Source organism: Equus asinus, chromosome 22 (assembly GCF_041296235.1).
Source record: "Equus asinus isolate D_3611 breed Donkey chromosome 22, EquAss-T2T_v2, whole genome shotgun sequence".
In the NCBI taxonomy this organism is placed as follows: domain Eukaryota; kingdom Metazoa; phylum Chordata; class Mammalia; order Perissodactyla; family Equidae; genus Equus; species Equus asinus.
Window position 1 is genome coordinate 68,798,669 of NC_091811.1, and position 17,548 is coordinate 68,816,216.

The 17,548-nt window shown below is 42.5% G+C and overlaps 1 protein-coding gene across 17 annotated transcripts in view; it reads left to right on the forward strand.

The window, feature by feature from the left end:
- The first annotated feature begins 300 nt into the window (after positions 1 to 300).
- The window catches only part of RAB3IP (RAB3A interacting protein), a 42,300-nt gene continuing 25,052 nt past the window's right edge, over positions 301 to 17,548 (forward strand). For 4 of the 17 annotated variants that reach the window (XM_044755806.2, XM_044755807.2, XM_070495083.1 and 1 more), the window contains exons 1-3: positions 329 to 468; positions 14,409 to 14,683; positions 15,353 to 15,611. In XM_044755806.2, coding sequence (XP_044611741.1) covers positions 14,433 to 14,683; positions 15,353 to 15,611 — 510 coding nt within the window. In that variant the 5' untranslated portion in view covers positions 329 to 468; positions 14,409 to 14,432. Of the gene's footprint in view, positions 469 to 711; positions 1,039 to 4,036; positions 4,290 to 14,403; positions 14,684 to 15,352; positions 15,612 to 17,548 lie in introns of those variants that run through there. The other 13 variants (XR_011497156.1, XM_070495079.1, XM_070495081.1 and 10 more) reach the window with 9 other exon arrangements.

Below are 17,548 nucleotides of genomic sequence, written 5' to 3' on the forward strand. Positions count from 1 at the left end.
CCTCACGCAGGCCCCGCCCCGGCCCCACGCTGCCCCGCCCCGGCCTCACGCAGGCCCCGCCCCACAGCACGCAGGCCCCGCCCCCGGCCTCACGCAGGCCCCGCCCCACAGCACGCAGGCTCCGCCCCCGGCCTCACGCAGGCCCCGCCCCGGCCTCACGCAGGCCCCGCCCCACAGCACGCAGGCTCCGCCCCCGGCCTCACGCAGACCCCGCCCCAGCCCCACGCAGGCTCCAGCCCCGGCCCCGCCTTCCCCTGCCTGGACGGGCGCTCCCCGCCCAGGCCCCGCCCCGCCCCAGCCGGCCCCGCCCCCGGCCCGCCCCGGCGCAGGCGCAGTCCCGCCCGGCTCCCGCGCAGTGCGCTCGGCGGGCGGGTCGAGCGGCGTGGGCCCGCGTCCTGCCGGCCTCTCGCGGCCAGGGTGCGGCGTGCGGCTGCCCTGAGCGCGGGCGGCGGCCGCCGAGTGGGTCAGGTGAGGCGGCGGACGTGGGGCGGAGGCAGGCGGGCGGGAGGCAGGCGGGAGGCCGGCGGCGGGCGGCGGCTCCTCGGCGCGGCTCGGCCCGAGGCCCGGTCCCCGCGCGGCGCGGGTGCGGCGGGCCGAGCTCCCCCGGCCGGGACCCGCGGGCTGGGGCGCGTCCGGCCGCTGGGCGCCGGGGGCGGGCCGCGCTGCGCGGCGTGTCGGGTCACCCGGGCCCCGCCCGGCCCGCGCGGACGCCACAGGTGCGGCGGCAGGTGCGGCGGGGCCCCGGGAGCCGGTTCCCCCCCGGCGCTCCTTCCGCGTGGGGGGCGCCCCGAGCCCTCCTGGCGATTGCATGATTGCGGGGCGGCCGCCGGCGGTGCGCGCAGACCCCCTGACCGCCCGTGGCTGCTGAGACCCCCTCGGCCCTTGTGCTCACTCTGAGTCTCCTGTTCGTGCAGCTTTTTAGAAAAGGAGAGGGGAATGGCGAGTCCAGGAGAACAGGCAGGCTGGATCTGTGGGCCGGTCGTGGCGAATGCTTGGTGCTGTTAAATATGCCACCAGTGTCCCTGGGACCTCGTTCTGGTAACATTTGTTGTTTGTTTGCCAGTGCTGTGCGTTTTGGTAGGACTTTGTATGTTCGGACATTGTATCCCAGATAGGGGTTATGTGAGCTAATCCTACAGCCCTTGTGGAATTTATGGAAGTAAACACCAGTTACATAGTTTTACCGCAACGGTATGTTTCTTGCTAATAGAAGAAAAGCCTTTGAATTGTTTCCTTTTTCCGCTACAGTAAAGTTACTATGTTAGTGCATACCTTTGTGAACCAAAGTGGATACATTTAGTAGAACTCTTCCTCGTGTGTTTGGCAAATAATTCGTCTGTCGCGTTAATACCTCTAACCTTTCACCAGGATGGATATTTGGTGTTCGGCTGCCTGTGGAGTTTCTAATTAGTGGAGTTTCTAATTAGACCCAGTTGTGCTTTTTGAATTACTGTAGTTATGCATATACTTCCTTTAATATTTTTTCCTCTAATTTTTCCTTAACTCTCAACCCCTCCCTCCCCAACACACACGTAGACCACAAATAATTCTTAAAATTCAAGGGGTCTTAGAAATCTGGGTCCCCGACATTTTTTAATATGGTAGAACAAAAGCTTGCAGGCACACTAGTTTTACATGTATTATGGTGGTTACTATACCTTTTTCCCCCTTCCTGAGCAGGACTCATTGAACCAATTAGTGACCTGGTCAAATGAAAATTATTAAATCTTTTTTTTTTTTAAGTTTTAGCTCCATTATTTACTGTGCATATGACCTTGAGTAAATCATTTAATCTCTCTGAGCTTATTTTCTCCATTTGCAAATGGGTATAGTATTAGACTGAACCGTATGAATTTGCCATGTTCACCTGTTTTCCCTATGGTTTGGCCTAATCTGAACTTCATAGTGGGACGAGAATTAGATGAGATGCTCCATGTGAGATGTGTGGGGTAGGGAGAAGGAACAAACAAGCTTGACGGTGTGCCTTGACTCCTTTAGTCCTCAGAACTTTCCTGGGGTGTAGGTGGTGGTATCGCATTTCACAGATAAAGAGAGGCTCAGAGAGACCCCGACTACAGTTACTCAGTTGTTTGCTTAGTTTCTATGGTTACTCAGGTGTTTACTTAGTTGTCGGGGGTCATATAGCTGAGCAGTGGCAGAGCCAGGATTAAAAACGAGTGTGACTGCCCCGGATGGAGCTCCTCCCGCGCTTGCTCCTTCCGTTCCCACACCTGCCCTTCTGTAAAGGAGCTCTGTGTGTAAGGAGGCCGGCAGATGAAAGGTGTTTTCATTTGTATTTCTGGTTAAAAAGTATCCAAGTTTTTTGATGATGGTGATACCACTGCTGCTGCTGTTGAGTCTAGAGCTTGCCGTGTTTCAGGTTCTGGTCCAGGCCTTGTGCCAGCTTATCTCAGCGACCCAGGCGTTAGGCAGTACTGCATCCAGTGTATAGTTGAGGAGATTGAAGAACTGAGACTTTGTGTAGCTTGCTCAGCGTCACACAGCTAATTAGGTGACTGCACTAGATTAGAAGTCAGGCAGTTTGTCTTTGATGTCCATGCTCTTAGCCACTGCACTCCACTGCTTGTTCATGTGTAGGTTGTAACGCTGAAGAATTGTTTTTAATGTAGCTTTTATGAGATAGTTAATATTAGTCTAGTAAGTAATTCTTAGTGTGTCACCAGAGATTTTTAAATCAGGTATTCATTGAGCATCTCTTCTGCAAGTTGCAGCCAGGGTTAAAGTATTCATAAGGGGCCTGGAAGGTAGGCCATTTAATCATTCCCATATCTTTTGTAAGTTCCTCGAGATTTAGAAGGTGCTTTTCACATGTGCACGTATATGTAGTTGTACTTATAGTGAGTGCCCACGAAGACGGTGCGGGATGGTTGGGGAGTGCAGAGTGCCCACGAGGACGGTGCGGGATGGTTGGGGAGTGCAGAGTGCCCACGAGAACGGTGGGGGATGGTTGGGGAGTGCAGAGTGCCCACGAAGACGGTGCGGGATGGTTGGGGAGTGCAGAGTGCCCACGAGGACGGTGCGGGATGGTTGGGGAGTGCAGAGTGCCCACGAGAACGGTGGGGGATGGTTGGGGAGTGCAGAGTGCCCACGAGGACGGTGCTGGGATGGTTGGGGAGAGCAGAGTGCCCACGAGGACGGTGCAGAGGAAGGCTGAGGCGTGGTAGGGACATTGTGTGTTGAGGTGTTGAGGGAAAGCTTTGAGGATATTCTGAGTGAGTACACTTTTTCAAACTAAATCTTTGTCCAGTATAGTTCTGGTTAAGATGTAGTTCAACAAAGGGTAGTAAATTGGTTACTAAGTTAATTATTTAAATATGCTTCATTTCCTAAAAGTAAAATATCTGAGCTTTTGAAAACTCTTTCCTAGCTCGTGTCTCCTTTTCTGTACTGCCGTCCTTAGCTTTGCCAGTTACTTTTTTTTTTTCCCCTTTAATGCTTCCAAAGCACCGAGTATGTGTCTCCATTTTGGCACCCATTAGTTCTGATATTTACGTTGTACTGTTTATTGACGAGGAGTCTTCCTCCAGTGTACCCACGCTTTGAGGGCAGGGCAGGGCTCGGGTCCTCTCGCCTGTGTTAGAGCTTTAGCATTGGGCTTGCAACCTGCTAGGTACTGTGCTGTGTTTGCTGGTGGAGGGTCAGCGGAAGAATGTTTGGGTGTGTTGGAATTGATCTAGCATTGATATAGAAATGAAATGAGTGTTCAGAGTGAGGATTGTGGGCACTGAGGGAGAGAGGGATACGTAGAGCAGGTGGCGTTAGTTGCTAGCTCTGTTTTCCCTTCTGCTTTTCCTTTCACCTTACAACTACGTGAAATCGTTTCATAAGCTTAAGTGGTATGTAGTCATTGTTAGGAAAAAATGAGAAAGTAATCTTGATTTATCTTAGGATATCAGCAACACAAAATTAAATAGCTGTAGCCATAAGCTAAGATTTCTTAGATCAGAGGAAAAAGAATGAAAATTATTGAAATAGTTCAAATTTATGAGAGATTTGTGCTTGTCGTTAACAACAGGGTTGTAAATGTGAGCATAATGGAAGTTGGTGAAGCTCTACACAAAGAATATGAAATGACAGTTTAGTACTATAAAGAAACTTTGTTCAAGAATGTGAGAGTGCTCTAGAAGTATTCAGGAGCATGCAGATGATGGCTTAGAACAAATTAAAAAAGTGAATTGCAATTTGATGCGTCTAAAGAAGAGTGATCGTATTGAGTATTTGTTCTGGGGCACCTGTTGACAGGGATAAAATACGAAGAAACAACCAAAGTAAGTTTGAAAACAGTAAGTAAATCTTTGAAGTAATTTCCTGTTGAGAAGAAAATGATATTTGAACTCAGAGAAGTTAGTGACTTGCCCAAGGTCACACAGCTGGTCAGTGACAGAATCTGAACTGGAAGGAAGGTTTTCTGAAGCTAGTTTGATAAAATGCTCAGGTTTCCCCAAACTTTTAAAAACTCAGTTTCTCCAGTCTTGATGCTCTCAGGGTACGTACTGTTTTATCTCTTTTTTTTAACAGAGGGAGCTGGAATCACTGTCTCCGCTCTTCACTGCTTTGCTGTTCATTTCCTCTCTAAAGACTCTTAGTGTTGTTTTTATCCCATCAGTGTATGCTTCATTGCCTATTGAATGTTTAGGTGACATACATTCTTACATATACAAAATAAGGAGGCTTCCACTGTTAGGAAAAAGAAACTCACAAAACAGTTTTTTGAAATATTTCTGTTCCAAGGATTTGTAATTAAAGACAATATTAGTAACCCAGTAAGTTCTGAGCATTTTCTGAAACCCTTCACTTAAGAATTTGCAATAACTAAAATCTCTCAATATGTCTAGTTGCACGTTTAAGTCCTGTGGACTTAGTAAATGGAATTAGCTGTGGTCTATTTTAATAAAAGTGGGAAGATTGTGTAGCTTCATTGATCATCTGACTAATTTTTCCCTTGACTTATTAATTAAATTCACACTTATAAGCATAAAATGCTTCTTAAAATGTAAATGTGAATTTTTTTGGTTACAACCCAAATGTTAGGTTGGAAAACCAACTTTAAGATAATAAAAGTTAGAAAATGATTTTTTATATATGTACTTTTTTGTTTTACTTTTTCTCTTTTATTTATATTGTGTTGAATAAATCTCAAAGCTTTCTAATTACAGAGACTTTCAAATAAAATGAGTAGACTCCAAAGTGTAATGAACCTCAAAGTTCCCATCATCTAGTGCAAATAACCATCAACAGTGGTTAGTCCTGCCCCGTCTGCTTGTCCCCTCCTGTATTATTTTGAGCAAATTCTAAGCATTGTATTATTTCATCTGTAAATTTTTCAGTATGAATTTCTAAAAGAGAAGGGCAATCAGTTACAATACTGTTACACCCTTAAAATAATTAACACTAATTCCTTAGAGTCAAATATTCACAGCTTTTCTAAATACACAGGATAAGCCACTGTGGTAAAATCAAGCTTCTGTTTATGTTTATTTATATGCTTTTTTCCCCCAAGTGCTATAGGGGGGTGAAAAAGTGTTTAAAATCCCAGCATGGCAGCAAAATAGAGGAGGAAGTGATGATGCCAAGAGAATTTGGGGGAAAGGGTAGAAGCAACACGAAGCAGTAACAGAAGCTCATTCATAACAGTGCGTTCGAGGAAACTTCAGTTTCTCTTTTGGAAAGTGAGACAAGGGTTCAGGGGTTAACCTGCGTTCTTCTGCTGGAATTGTTCACTGCTTCTGGTTGGTTAGACCTGCCCTGGGGATCCTCTGGCTTGATCTAACCTCTCTCTGAGTCCACCCCTCCCTCCCTAATCAGTTTTACCTTTTAAATGATTCTTAGATGGAGTGGAGTCAGGTACATCAGGATTTGAATCCCAGCTGTTATTTATTGACTGTCTGACCTTGACGAAGAGATAAGAAGCATTTCAAAGGCATACTGTGAGGAGTAACTAGAATGATGTATACAGTGTATATGTGTGTATGTCACACACACACAATGTAACCGTGTAGTATATATGTGTGTACACTTGATCTTAGCCAAAAGGCCAAGAAGCGATGTATATGTGTGTATATGTGTATGTATCAATAAAAGTGAAGCTGTTGTTCGGAATACTTTTCATATACATATATGCCTCCACCCCTCACTTCCCAATGCATGACCTTGGCGTTCCATCAGACCTTCATAATCTCTTGCCTAGCTGGTGCAGTCATCTCTTAACCAATTGTCTCTAGTCTCTTCTCTCTAGTTTAAGTCCTCATTGCTTTGGGAGTCCTTTTTCTAATGACATCACAGTACACCTGCACTTTCTAAAATGTACAGCTGACCATCTCTTCAGGATAAACTCCAAGCAATATTTTCTGTGTTAAATGAAGCTTTTAATGATCTGTCACGTTTGCCTCTCCAGCCTGGTTTCCTGTCGGTTTTTCCTTTGTTAGTATCATTAGTGCCAAACACTTATCCCCCGACTGTCCTGTCCTGTTTCCCAGCCCGTCTGTTGGACTCCTATTCAGCTTTTAAAGTCTTAACTTATGTTTTGCTTCTCCTTGAAACGTTCTCCTCTGTCTCCTTCCCTCTCCACATCCTCAGGGTAATCATATAGTGGCTCATAATAGGCTGTGTGCCATCTCTTTAGTCCGTTTTCATACCTGTGTTCTTAGGACTTAGTGCCAGGATTTGCCCTGAGGAATCGCAGCTGGCAGTCATCCTTCCATTCCAACAAATACAGTCGATAAAAATTTATTAAACACGCTTATTTTATACCAGAATTATATGTATAAAATGTATTTAATAAATATATATTTTTAACTGTTGATGAAGACTTTCAAGGAAATGAATTAATTGATGGAATTTGTAACACTTTAATTCATTATACACTGTTGAAGCAACAATCTGATTTTTAATGACAGAAGCTGTTTCTTCCATAGTTCGTGCTAAATTAAGAAGTCATTTGGGAATTAAAGAAAGCATCTGGACCTTTCTCCCTGCCCTCCAGCGCCCAGCAGTCTGTCAATAAATTAAAAGAGAAAAATAATATGTTACGTAATTGTTAAACTTTTTCTTTTGACCTTGAGTTACTTAATTTCTATCGTGATAAAAGTGAAATAGATTTCATATGTATGATACAATATACAGATGCTTGCTTTGTTGAGGAAGAACATTCACAGCAGTAAGCTTTTAATTTAAAAAATATATTTAAACCAACAAAACAGCCGTTGTTTTTTGTCCTCCTTGATGATGATGTTTGTTCTGATACAGTGTACTGATATTTGGCAAGTATTAGTCAGAAAACACCTTAGAGATGTTGTAATTAGTAATAACTAATTTTATTTATTTATGTATTTCTGCTTTTTCTCCCCGAATACCCCCAGTACATAGTTGTATATTTTAGTTGTGGGTCCTTCTAGTTGTGGCATAGTAATAGCTAATTTTAATTGGTAAGTGGCGGGTAGGTGCTAAGTGCTTTTTGTGTGTTGTCTGACTTAATTCTCATGGCAACCTTATGAGATAGGTTCAGTCATTACCCCTATTTTCAGATGAGAAATTTAGACTTAGAGCTCTGAGGTCACTTTATTTGTGACTGGTCGGCTAGGATTTGAGCCTGATCGCGAGTCCTGGCTTTTAGGTGAAGTAGCAAATGCTGGTTAATTTTTCCTCTTGGGAGGGCAAACCCTGGCCTTCCTTCTAACAGGTACACTCACCACTTCACACCCAGGACCCCTGGGTCCAGTTCTGTCACTAAATAGGTGAAAACATTTGCGCTCAGAGGAGTTTAATCACCCGCCAGAGCCTGCAGGTGTAGCTTCAGCCTGGTCGGGACGGAGCCGTAGCTTCCACTGCAGGTGCTGGTGTGTCTCTGCCCCGATGCCACATGCCCTCCTGGGCTGGAGATGACGGACTTGCCAGAGTGTCATGCTTTGAGGAATTGTAGTAAATACAGAATTAAGATTATTTAATTTTCAGTGTTAAATTGGTATGGAAAAAGATAAAAATCACAGCTTTAAAATGGTTTCTTCCTACAAGTAAAGCCTGTGTTTTCCAAGGTAAGTCAGATGAGGGGAATGTGCTCTCTGTGGGAAAATGGATTTTATTTGTTCGTTTGGACTGCTGACATAAATGGAGGTCCTGAGTTTCATTTAAATGATACATATCCATTTTATCCATGTCCTTCAGATGTTTAATTGAAAATTAATATTTTACCAGTAATTTGTCTTAATTTCCTGAGTTGTCTTAGGGGTGCCTTTTTTTTTCAATTAGAAAATTCATTTTAATTAGAAAAAATAATTTTTATAACTAGGATTTTTCTGGACATTCCTTAAGTGAGTAGTACACATGAAATTCTTAGGAACTCAGTTAACTGACACATAGTTAACTTTTAGTAAATATTGGCTGCTGTTTTTGCTGCAATAATACTGACTTCTCGAAAGAAGAAATAACAAATACTTATCAGGGATCAGAAGCAAATTGATCCACTTTTCCTTTTGATTGGAAATCAGCTTTATCACTCAGAACTGAGTAATAATAAAGCCAGCCCAGCTGTGTTGGTAATTCACCCATAAGAATTTCATGCCGTCATCCTTCTCCCGTACTGACAGTGATCCTTGACAAGTTTAGTGTATGAATTGGGATCATCTCCAGTGGGAATTAGTTCTCGAAATCACTCATTACTAAATGCGAAGAGTACTGCCGCTTAAAAATAGCAGTTTACTTTACTCATGTAAGAACTTTGAATATGAAACCTTAAAGCCTCTGTGTGTTTTAAAGAGCCAGAGACTTTTGGACCAGTGTGGTTGGCAGCTCATTACCAGCTAAGTTACATTTTATAGAAATTTCACGTGCTTGAAAAAGGGGTTAAATTTAATCTTAAAATACCTTTTCAGAAGGGGCTTGAATTGAAGTAATATTTAAATGTACCCCCGAATGAAGCCGCCGCAGGTCGAGGCTCTGCTCGGTGGTGCTGTGTGAAGTGCTGCACGCTTTCTCTCTGTCAGTTCTCTCCATGTGGGGCCAGACCCGAGGTGCAGACTGGCCCAGTCGCCTGCAGAAGGCAGATTCAGACCTGCCCCTCTCTGAGGCTTGTTTCTCATGTCTGTAGCGTTTGTTCCAGTTTACGCGATATTTGTATTTTCCGTAAATGCTTTGCTTTCACACCTCAGATGAGCCTGGAAAGCCCTTCCAAGGGCTTTGTCTGTCTCATTAATTACTGCTTGTTCTTCTGGTCTTCAGCTTTAGTTTCTCAGGAAGTCCTTTCCTCTGACTTGCCAGCCCTCCTGTGTGCTCTCTCCATGCGTTTGCATCTCCTGTGGTGTTTATCACACTGTATCATCGCCTCTACTTGTCTATCTCTTCTGCTGTATTGATAGTATTTGGGAGTAGAGAAAGTCTTTCATCTTCTTTCCCCAGAGCCTGGCACATAGTAGGCCCTCAGTAAGTGCTTGTTGAAAGAATAGCTGAAACACTGTGTGTATATATAGGAAAAGTAGGGTGAATGTTGCAGGGACCGTGCATTTGACTTCAACTTAAGGGGAAGCGTTTTTGTTAGAACCATGTAACAGTGGAATGGCAGGGCGGTGCCAGTGGTGTCGCGCGTTGTGGTGGTGCGCAGACGGGCCCCTGGAGTCTGATGGCCATGGGTTTTCATCCCAGCCACCCGCAGCTGCAGCTGGAACCTGATGTTACTAAATGCTCAGTGACATTAGCTCCCATGATGGAGACGCTGCCCTGTAATTCTGCGTGCTGGGGACTGGTAATTGGATGGCTCAGCCCCCCATTCCCTCTCTCTCCCCGGGTTATTTTGAAGCAAATCAAAGTAATTTTATTTCATCTTATAAGTACTTTAGTGTGTGTCTCTAAAAGATACAGGTTTTTTTTTTACATAACCACAGTGCCATTACTATCCCTAAAAATTGACGATACTTCATAATACTATCAGTAATATCCTGTGTTTACATTCCCTTGATTGTCTCATAATATTTGTTTTTACACTTGGTTTATTCACATAAGAATCCAAACAAGGTCCACATGTTGTATTTAGTTATATCTCTTAAGTATCTTTTTAAATCTAGAAATCTCTTCTACCTCTTTTTTTCCGGCTTATTTACTGAAAAAACCATGTGGTTTGTTCAGTCGAGCTTCCCGAAGTCTAGACTTTACTGTTTTCGTCCCTGTGGTGTTTAATATGTTCCTCTCTCCTCGATATTTCCTGCGAGCTGGTGAAGACCTAGAGGCTTAATTGGATTGGGGTCGTTTCTTTTTCTTAGGGGGCGGGATGCTTCATGGATGGGTGTTCATTTCCTCTTTCACCACACGATCCTCAAGTCTGACTGTCTCCCTCTTTGTGATAGATGTCATCAGTAAGTTCAGGTACTATCACTCCGATCCAGGAACTGTAGAGTTCCCCAGATAGATTTTTACCTTAGGGTTTCAATAGCTGTTGATAATTACTGCCCAGACCCATGATTTCATTAGGATGGCAAAGTTGTATTTAGTAAATGGAATTCTTTTAAAAGGAAGGACTTTTTCTCATAAACTCTTTAGTTTCCTGTTGTTCAGGGAAGTCAGGATAAATCCTTTATTTACCAGTTTTCAAAATAATGAACTGGTTCCATAGCACCAGTCAAAGGGGACCAGTGAGATTTTGTTTTCGTCTTATTTTTACTCTCAGGAAGTCATGGATTTAAAAATGTTTCTGTTTCAAGTCTTCACAGATACCGTCCTTTTTGGTGTTCAGGTTGTCCCTCTGGTCAGTGATGCTGTCCAGTGGTCTTGAATGGCTTTCTTGCTTCCTGGTGGAAAGATGTTCCCAGGGTCTGTTTGTCCCTGCCCCGGGCTGGGCCATTTTCCGAGGAGCTCCTGTTCTCTTTTGCAGGAAATGCTGTCTTGGGCACGAGAGGCACTCGCCGCTCCTGAATTAGTTGCTGCTGTTATCCCTTCACAGTGGATAAAGTTAGGAATTGTTTTTTAATAGAAATTTTTTTCTGATATTTCTGATTCAAATTTAGGACTTCTCCAGAGTTTTAGCTTCTTTGATTTTGTATTTAAATTTCTTATATGCTGAAAATCTTAGTTCCAGATTACATTAACATAACTTATTTGCTTAATCTTATTGTATGTAATAGTTTCAGAATAGCAACATCAGGATTGTTACTGCTGTGATTACTGAGAGTCGGTTATGATTTCTTTCGTTTCTTTTGTCCTTACAATATGTTCCACTAGGATGCACAGTTTTATTGCTATGTTTTAAAATCATTTGCAATAGCTCTTTTCTATGTGGTTAAGCTACCATTTCAATATACACCTAGGTTCATTTGTTTCATTTTTAGGGATTCTTTTCTAACATTTAATTTTGTTTTATCATTTACATGGTTCCAAGCTCAAATTCAAACCTACAAGGCATGGTCCATTCAGAAAAGACTAGTTTTGTGCCTGTCCCCTTTTGCTATAGGTAACTATTTTTATTAGTTTTTGGTTTATCCTTCCACTTCTAAAATACAGGTAATACATACATATATGTATGTATGTTATGTAAACATATAAATAAACTTGTATTTTTTTCTTAAAGGGAGCTTACTATATACAGTTATTCTGTTTTTTAACTTGTCAGTAGCTCCCCAAGATGACTGCGTAGCAGTATGTAGATGTCATTCCTTTCCTTTTACAGCTGTCTGGTGCTTCATTATGAGGGTGTGTGTTGGTTCATTCTATCAGTCTTTTGCTAATGCTGCTAACCTTATGCATGTGTCTTTTCTTTTTTTATTTTGCCAGTTCGTCTTTGGGATAAAGCTCTCAAAGTGGGCATGCTGGGTCATAGGTTTAATAAATCTCTCATTTTGCTAGATATTGTCGAATTTTCCCCCATAGGATTGGTACCGTTTTGCATTTCCAGACACGCAGATTCTGCATGCTTTATGATTGGTGAACCTCTGAGGCATAGAGAGGTGAATGAGAAGTGCGTGTGTAGGAGAAGGGAGCTATCATACATAGTCACTGATAAAATGCCAGAGTTCAGTGGAAACCTGTTTTCTACCCTGAAGTGAATTAATTAGTAAACTGTATTCACGTGAAAATGAAATATTCAGGTCATATGTTTGCTTGGTGTGTGTTCATGTGTGTGTATTATGAATAAGGAGTGAGCAGCATTCTTTTGGATGAAAAAATAATAAATTATAATTGAGTAGTAAATACTTTAAATTCCTTGTTAATATGATCTTTCATTTGGCGCAGTGAGTATTTTAGATGAAAAACAAGAATTGGTTTCATTTTGAGGATTGAAGTTACCCTTTGCTACAATGAAGAAAGCCTGGTGTCTGGTGGTTAAGATCTGGTGCTCTCACGCCTGTGACCTGGGCTCGTGGCCCAGTCAGGGACGACACTTCCCATCTGTCAGTTGTCTTCCTGTGGCGGCTGCGTGTGGCTGTGATGCTGAAAGCTCTGTCACTGGGATTTCAAATATCTGCAGGGTCACCTGTGGTGGACAGCTTTCAGCGGAGCTGCTAGACTGAGACAGACTAGGAAGAGGGACCTGGCCACCCACTTGCGAAAAAAGTGGCCATGAAAACCCTGTGAACACAGTGGAGCACTGTCTGATAAGCACGGGCAGGGGAGAGGATGGCGCAGACAGACAGGCGGGTCCCCTCCGCTGGACACAGGGATGCCAGGAGTCAGAATCGACTTGACAGCAGTAACAACAACAATAAAAACAATAAAAAAAAATCTCTTGGATTTGAAATTTGGCACTTGTAGATTTAGTGGTTTCAATCTTGATTGTCCAGTCTGTGACATGTAGTAATCTGTAATTTTGAGAAACTATGTGAATATTTGGTCAGCTCTCTTCTTTCCCAAATTTACTGCAGCCTTTGTTGTTCCCTACTTGCCTTATTTTGAACACTTGTTATTAAGAGTATGTATTTTATGAAGTAATTATGTGCTCTATTGGTGCTTGTGTTTGGGAATTTTGGGAAGTTCTGGGAAGGTATCACTCAAGATTGTCAAAGTACTATTGTAGGAAGGAAAAAACTGGGAAGAGAGGTTGGGTTCAGATCAAGGTCACAGAAGACCTTGATTTTCAGGCTAATAAGTTTGGACTTCATTCTGTAGATACTAGGAAATCAGTAAAGGATTTATAGGATTTCTTTTAGATTCCTCAAGTGAGAAACTTGAGTGGTACACGTTTTAGTTTTCATGTAAGTTCGGGATGTAACTGAGTAGTTTTATGAACTGTTTTTTGCTTAGGGAGAAATGGAAGCATCCGTGTTAGTGTTAATGGCTGATTGTGATAAGTGTTTACTGAGGCCGAACTTTGTACCAGGGGCTTTCCGTGGATTATCCCCTCTAATCCTCACAGCACCCTGGAGAAGGAGGGAGTATTGTTGTCCCCATTTGCATCCCATCAGAAGAGAAATTTAAGGCTTAGGGAGATGTAATACATTACCCTGGATTGGAACCTGGACTTATAAAGGAAGGTATTAGGACAGTCAGTGAAGTTTGACTGGTGTCTGTTGATTAGACGGTAATATTGATCAGTGCTAACTTCCTGATTTTGATGATGGCTTTGTGGTTAGATAGCAGACTGTCCTCATACTGAGGATATATATATCTTGAGATATTAAGGGACAGTGGGCATCATGTCTGAAACCTCTTCTCAGATGGTTCCAAAATGTTAACGATTTGTAATCTGGGTGTAAGATATACAAGAGTTCTGCAACTCTTAGGTAAATTTGAAATTATTTCAAAATAAAAAAGAAAAGACAAAACACTGACTCATCCAAAGTCACGTCGTCAGGATGAGGCAGAAGAGAACAGCTAATTGAACTTAGATCTGTCTCATTCCAAGTGTGTGCATCGCTTTACTGTCTCTTCTGCCTGTTCCAGCCAACGTCCCATACAATAGCAAACTTAAAAATATCTAGCAAATTTTTATTCATTCCTCCTTACTTATTAATTGTACTTTTTTTTTTTCCCTCCCCAAAGTCCCAGTGCATAGTTGTATATCCTAGTTGTAGGTCATTCTAGTTCTTCTGTGTAGGACACCACCTCACCATGGCTTGATGAGCGGTGTGGAGGTCCATGCCCAGGATCCAAACCAGTGAACTCTGGGCCGCTGAAGCAGAGCGTGTGAACTTAACCACTGCGCCACTAGGCTGGCCCCTAGTTGTGCTCACTTGAACAGCGTAGCTATCACTTTCAAGTTTATTCCAAATCTGATGGTTTGCCTTTTGTATTATGTATACTCTGAAGTCACTTAATAAATGTTAAATGAGTGTAGTTTTTTTTTCTATTTCCTTTGTTGTACATCTATGCTTTATAATGGGCTCTTAGATGCGTTTTATAATTTACACATCTTAATTTAATTGTAAATGCCACTGTCTCAAAATAATCACCTGCCTTTTGTCTTAGCGTAGGTTATCTTATGATGAGGCTTTGCTATGGCTTGTGACCCCTTGGAAGGCTTCCATGAAGTAAACCTTGCTTCTCCTACTTCTCCGGACCTTCTTGGTGTGCGTGAACCGGGAACTCAAGAGCAGACTACCTCACCAGGCGTCATCTACCGGCCGCACCCGTCAGCTTTGTGCTCTGCCCCCATTCCAGCTAACGCCTTAGATGTTTCCAACCTTCCTACACAACCTGTGTATTCATCCCCCAGACACTTAAATTGTGCAGAAATACCTAGTGTCAGGTAAGAGATCATCAAAATGCTTATTTTGGAGTATTGTATTAAGCAATGGACAGCTTGCTTGGTTACCTTATTTTAAATTTTATTATCTTAGAAAATTTGAAGAATGTAAGCTTGCCCATGAAGAGCAGTGCATGTCAGTGTTCAGGAGCAAGGCTCACAAAGCTTTTATGTGAAGGGCCAGAGAGTAAGTGGTTTAGGGCCGTCCAGCCTCTGGCAGCCATTCAGCTCTGCTGTTAAAGTGCGCAAGAGTCGCAGACAGGACGTGGGTGAACAGGCTCCAGTAAAACTTTACGTGTGGACACGGAATCTTCAGTTTCATGTAATTTTCTTGTGCCACAAAATATTATTATTTTTATTTTTTTCCAACCATTTGAAAATGTAAACATCCTCGTTGGCTTGGGGGCCTTGTAAAAGCAGGCGGCAGGCTGGGTTTAGCCTGTGTTTAGTTTGCCGACCCCTGTTCTAGATTAAAACGTTCTGTTTCTGTGCTGAGGTGATAGCCATTAGCCACATGGGCTCTTAAGGACTTGAAATGTGATTGCTTTGACTGAGGACACACTGTTGTTTAAATATAGTGGCTGTCAGATTGGCTAGTGCAGTTTGGGACCTGTGCGTTTGTGCCAGTTCCGTTTGAGCATTTGCTGATGTCTTCTGAACTCTCCTTTGCAGCATCCATGTGACAGACCCGGCGCCTTGTCCTGCCTCTGGAGTCACAGCTGGGTTAACTAAATTAACTTCAAGAAAAGACACCTGTAATGCAGAGAGGGAGTTCTTACAGGGTGCCACTGTAACAGAGGCTTGTGATGGCAGTGATGATATATTTGGGTTGAGTACTGACAGTCTGTCTCGTTTACGAAGCCCGTCTGTTTTGGAAGTCAGAGAAAAGGGCTATGAAAGATTAAAAGAAGAACTTGCAAAAGCTCAGAGGGTAAGCAAAAAGATATTTTATTCTTTCATATATTATATTCAAAATTAATATTTACCCATGGAGTGGGACAACTCAAATGAGACCATTGCAGATCTCCACTTAAACTTCACATGTGCACGGCCTCCCCTCCCGCTGGGCAGCATTAGGAATCTGTGAAAGTGTCTGAGACTGAAGAAGCTCATCCAGGAGTGCCAGCTGCCGAAATGAGATTCTGAAACTCTTCTCGTGCCCCTGGATTCTGCTCCCTGTCTTGAGTTCTCTCTAATGCAGGTTTGGTGGGTTGTGTTCTGTGTGTGGGTTTTTCCCTCCTTGTTTGTGGCTGACTTTATGGTTATTTACTTGAAGTCATACAGTCTCAGTCACTGTGTTTCGAGGAGTTGTTTTAGTACTGTTACCTTTGCCACTTAGCTGGGTTTGAATATTTTCTCTATCTTACTTTGGAGAACTGACTTTTCTTGGTATTTTGTTCTATTTCCCACTTGGTTGTCTTTAAAAGTTCTGCTATTATTCCCAAATTTGTGGCCGTATCTTATTCTTTTTTTGAGACCGTAATTAAAGTTCAGAGAGAAATTTATAACACTATATATTCATACATTAGAAGAAAGGAAAAGTCTCAAATCAACAATCTAAGCTTCCACTTTAAGAACCTAGAAAAGGAAGAGCAAAGTAAAACCAGAACAAACAGAGGGAAGGAAATGATAAAGATAAGAGCAGAAATCAGTGAAATCGACGACAGAAAAACTAGAGAAGATGAATGAAACAAAGTGCTGGTGCTTTAAAAAAATAATAAAATTGACAAACCTCTAGCAAGAGTGACAAAAAAAGATGGAAGACACGGATTATCAGTATCAGGAATAAAACGGGGTGTTGCTACAGGGCCTGAAGACATCAGAAGTAGAAAGATTAATATGAACAACTCTGCATATGCACATTCACAACTTAGGTGAAATGGACTGATTCATGTTCAGAAAATTGAGAAGAGAGGGCAAACATCCTATAGGTGTAATTCCAGCATCTTATGACATTTTGCAAACAGATATTCTCACCCTCTCCCACCAGACTTGTCTCTCAAGAGCATGACATTGACTTTTGTATCCCCAGGGCCTGGCATCATGCAGTGCAATGCCCGGCACATCTGTCTCTTTATAAACACTTTAATCAGTGGCTAATGGTTAAACAGTCTTGTCTCTCAAGAGCATGACATTGACTTTTGTATCCCCAGGGCCTGGCATCATGCAGTGCAATGCCCGGCACATCTGTCTCTTTATAAACACTTTAATCAGTGGCTAATGGTTAAACAGTCTTGTCTCTCAAGAGCATGACATTGACTTTTGTATCCCCAGGGCCTGGCATCATGCAGTGCAATGCCCGGCACATCTGTCTCTTTATAAACACTTTAATCAGTGGCTAATGGTTAAACAGTCTTGCAGATGTGTTGTCATTTTTGGTTAAATGTATTTTATGAGAAATAAAAATCAATGGCCTTTTTAATTTTTTCCCTTTAAAGGGCAGGGTCTGGTGAGATTTGGTTGTATTTGGCTTCTACCATCTGCTCAGACTCTGTCTTAATACACAGTAGTGAGTGAAATCACAGTTTATATAGAGGTAAACTATTGAGCATATATATCCACCTTTTAGAGTACATTGTGGTTACTTATTGATCAGTACAGATTGCTAATTTCTTAGCTCAAGTTGGGAATTTCTTTTGAAATCTTTAATTTGCTGTATTTAGAGGTACTGTTGAGGTAATTGAAATGATAATGATGTGCGAACACATATGTATGGTGAATTTTATTATGAAGAGTACAAGATAGCATTAATGCTTACTTAGAGCGCAAGCTTGGAAAGAACTCTTGAATATGAAAATGTTTCCTGAGTTATGGCAACTTGTGAATCAAAATTCTGTCAGCAGCCATTTTCCTTATTCTGGTTATTGT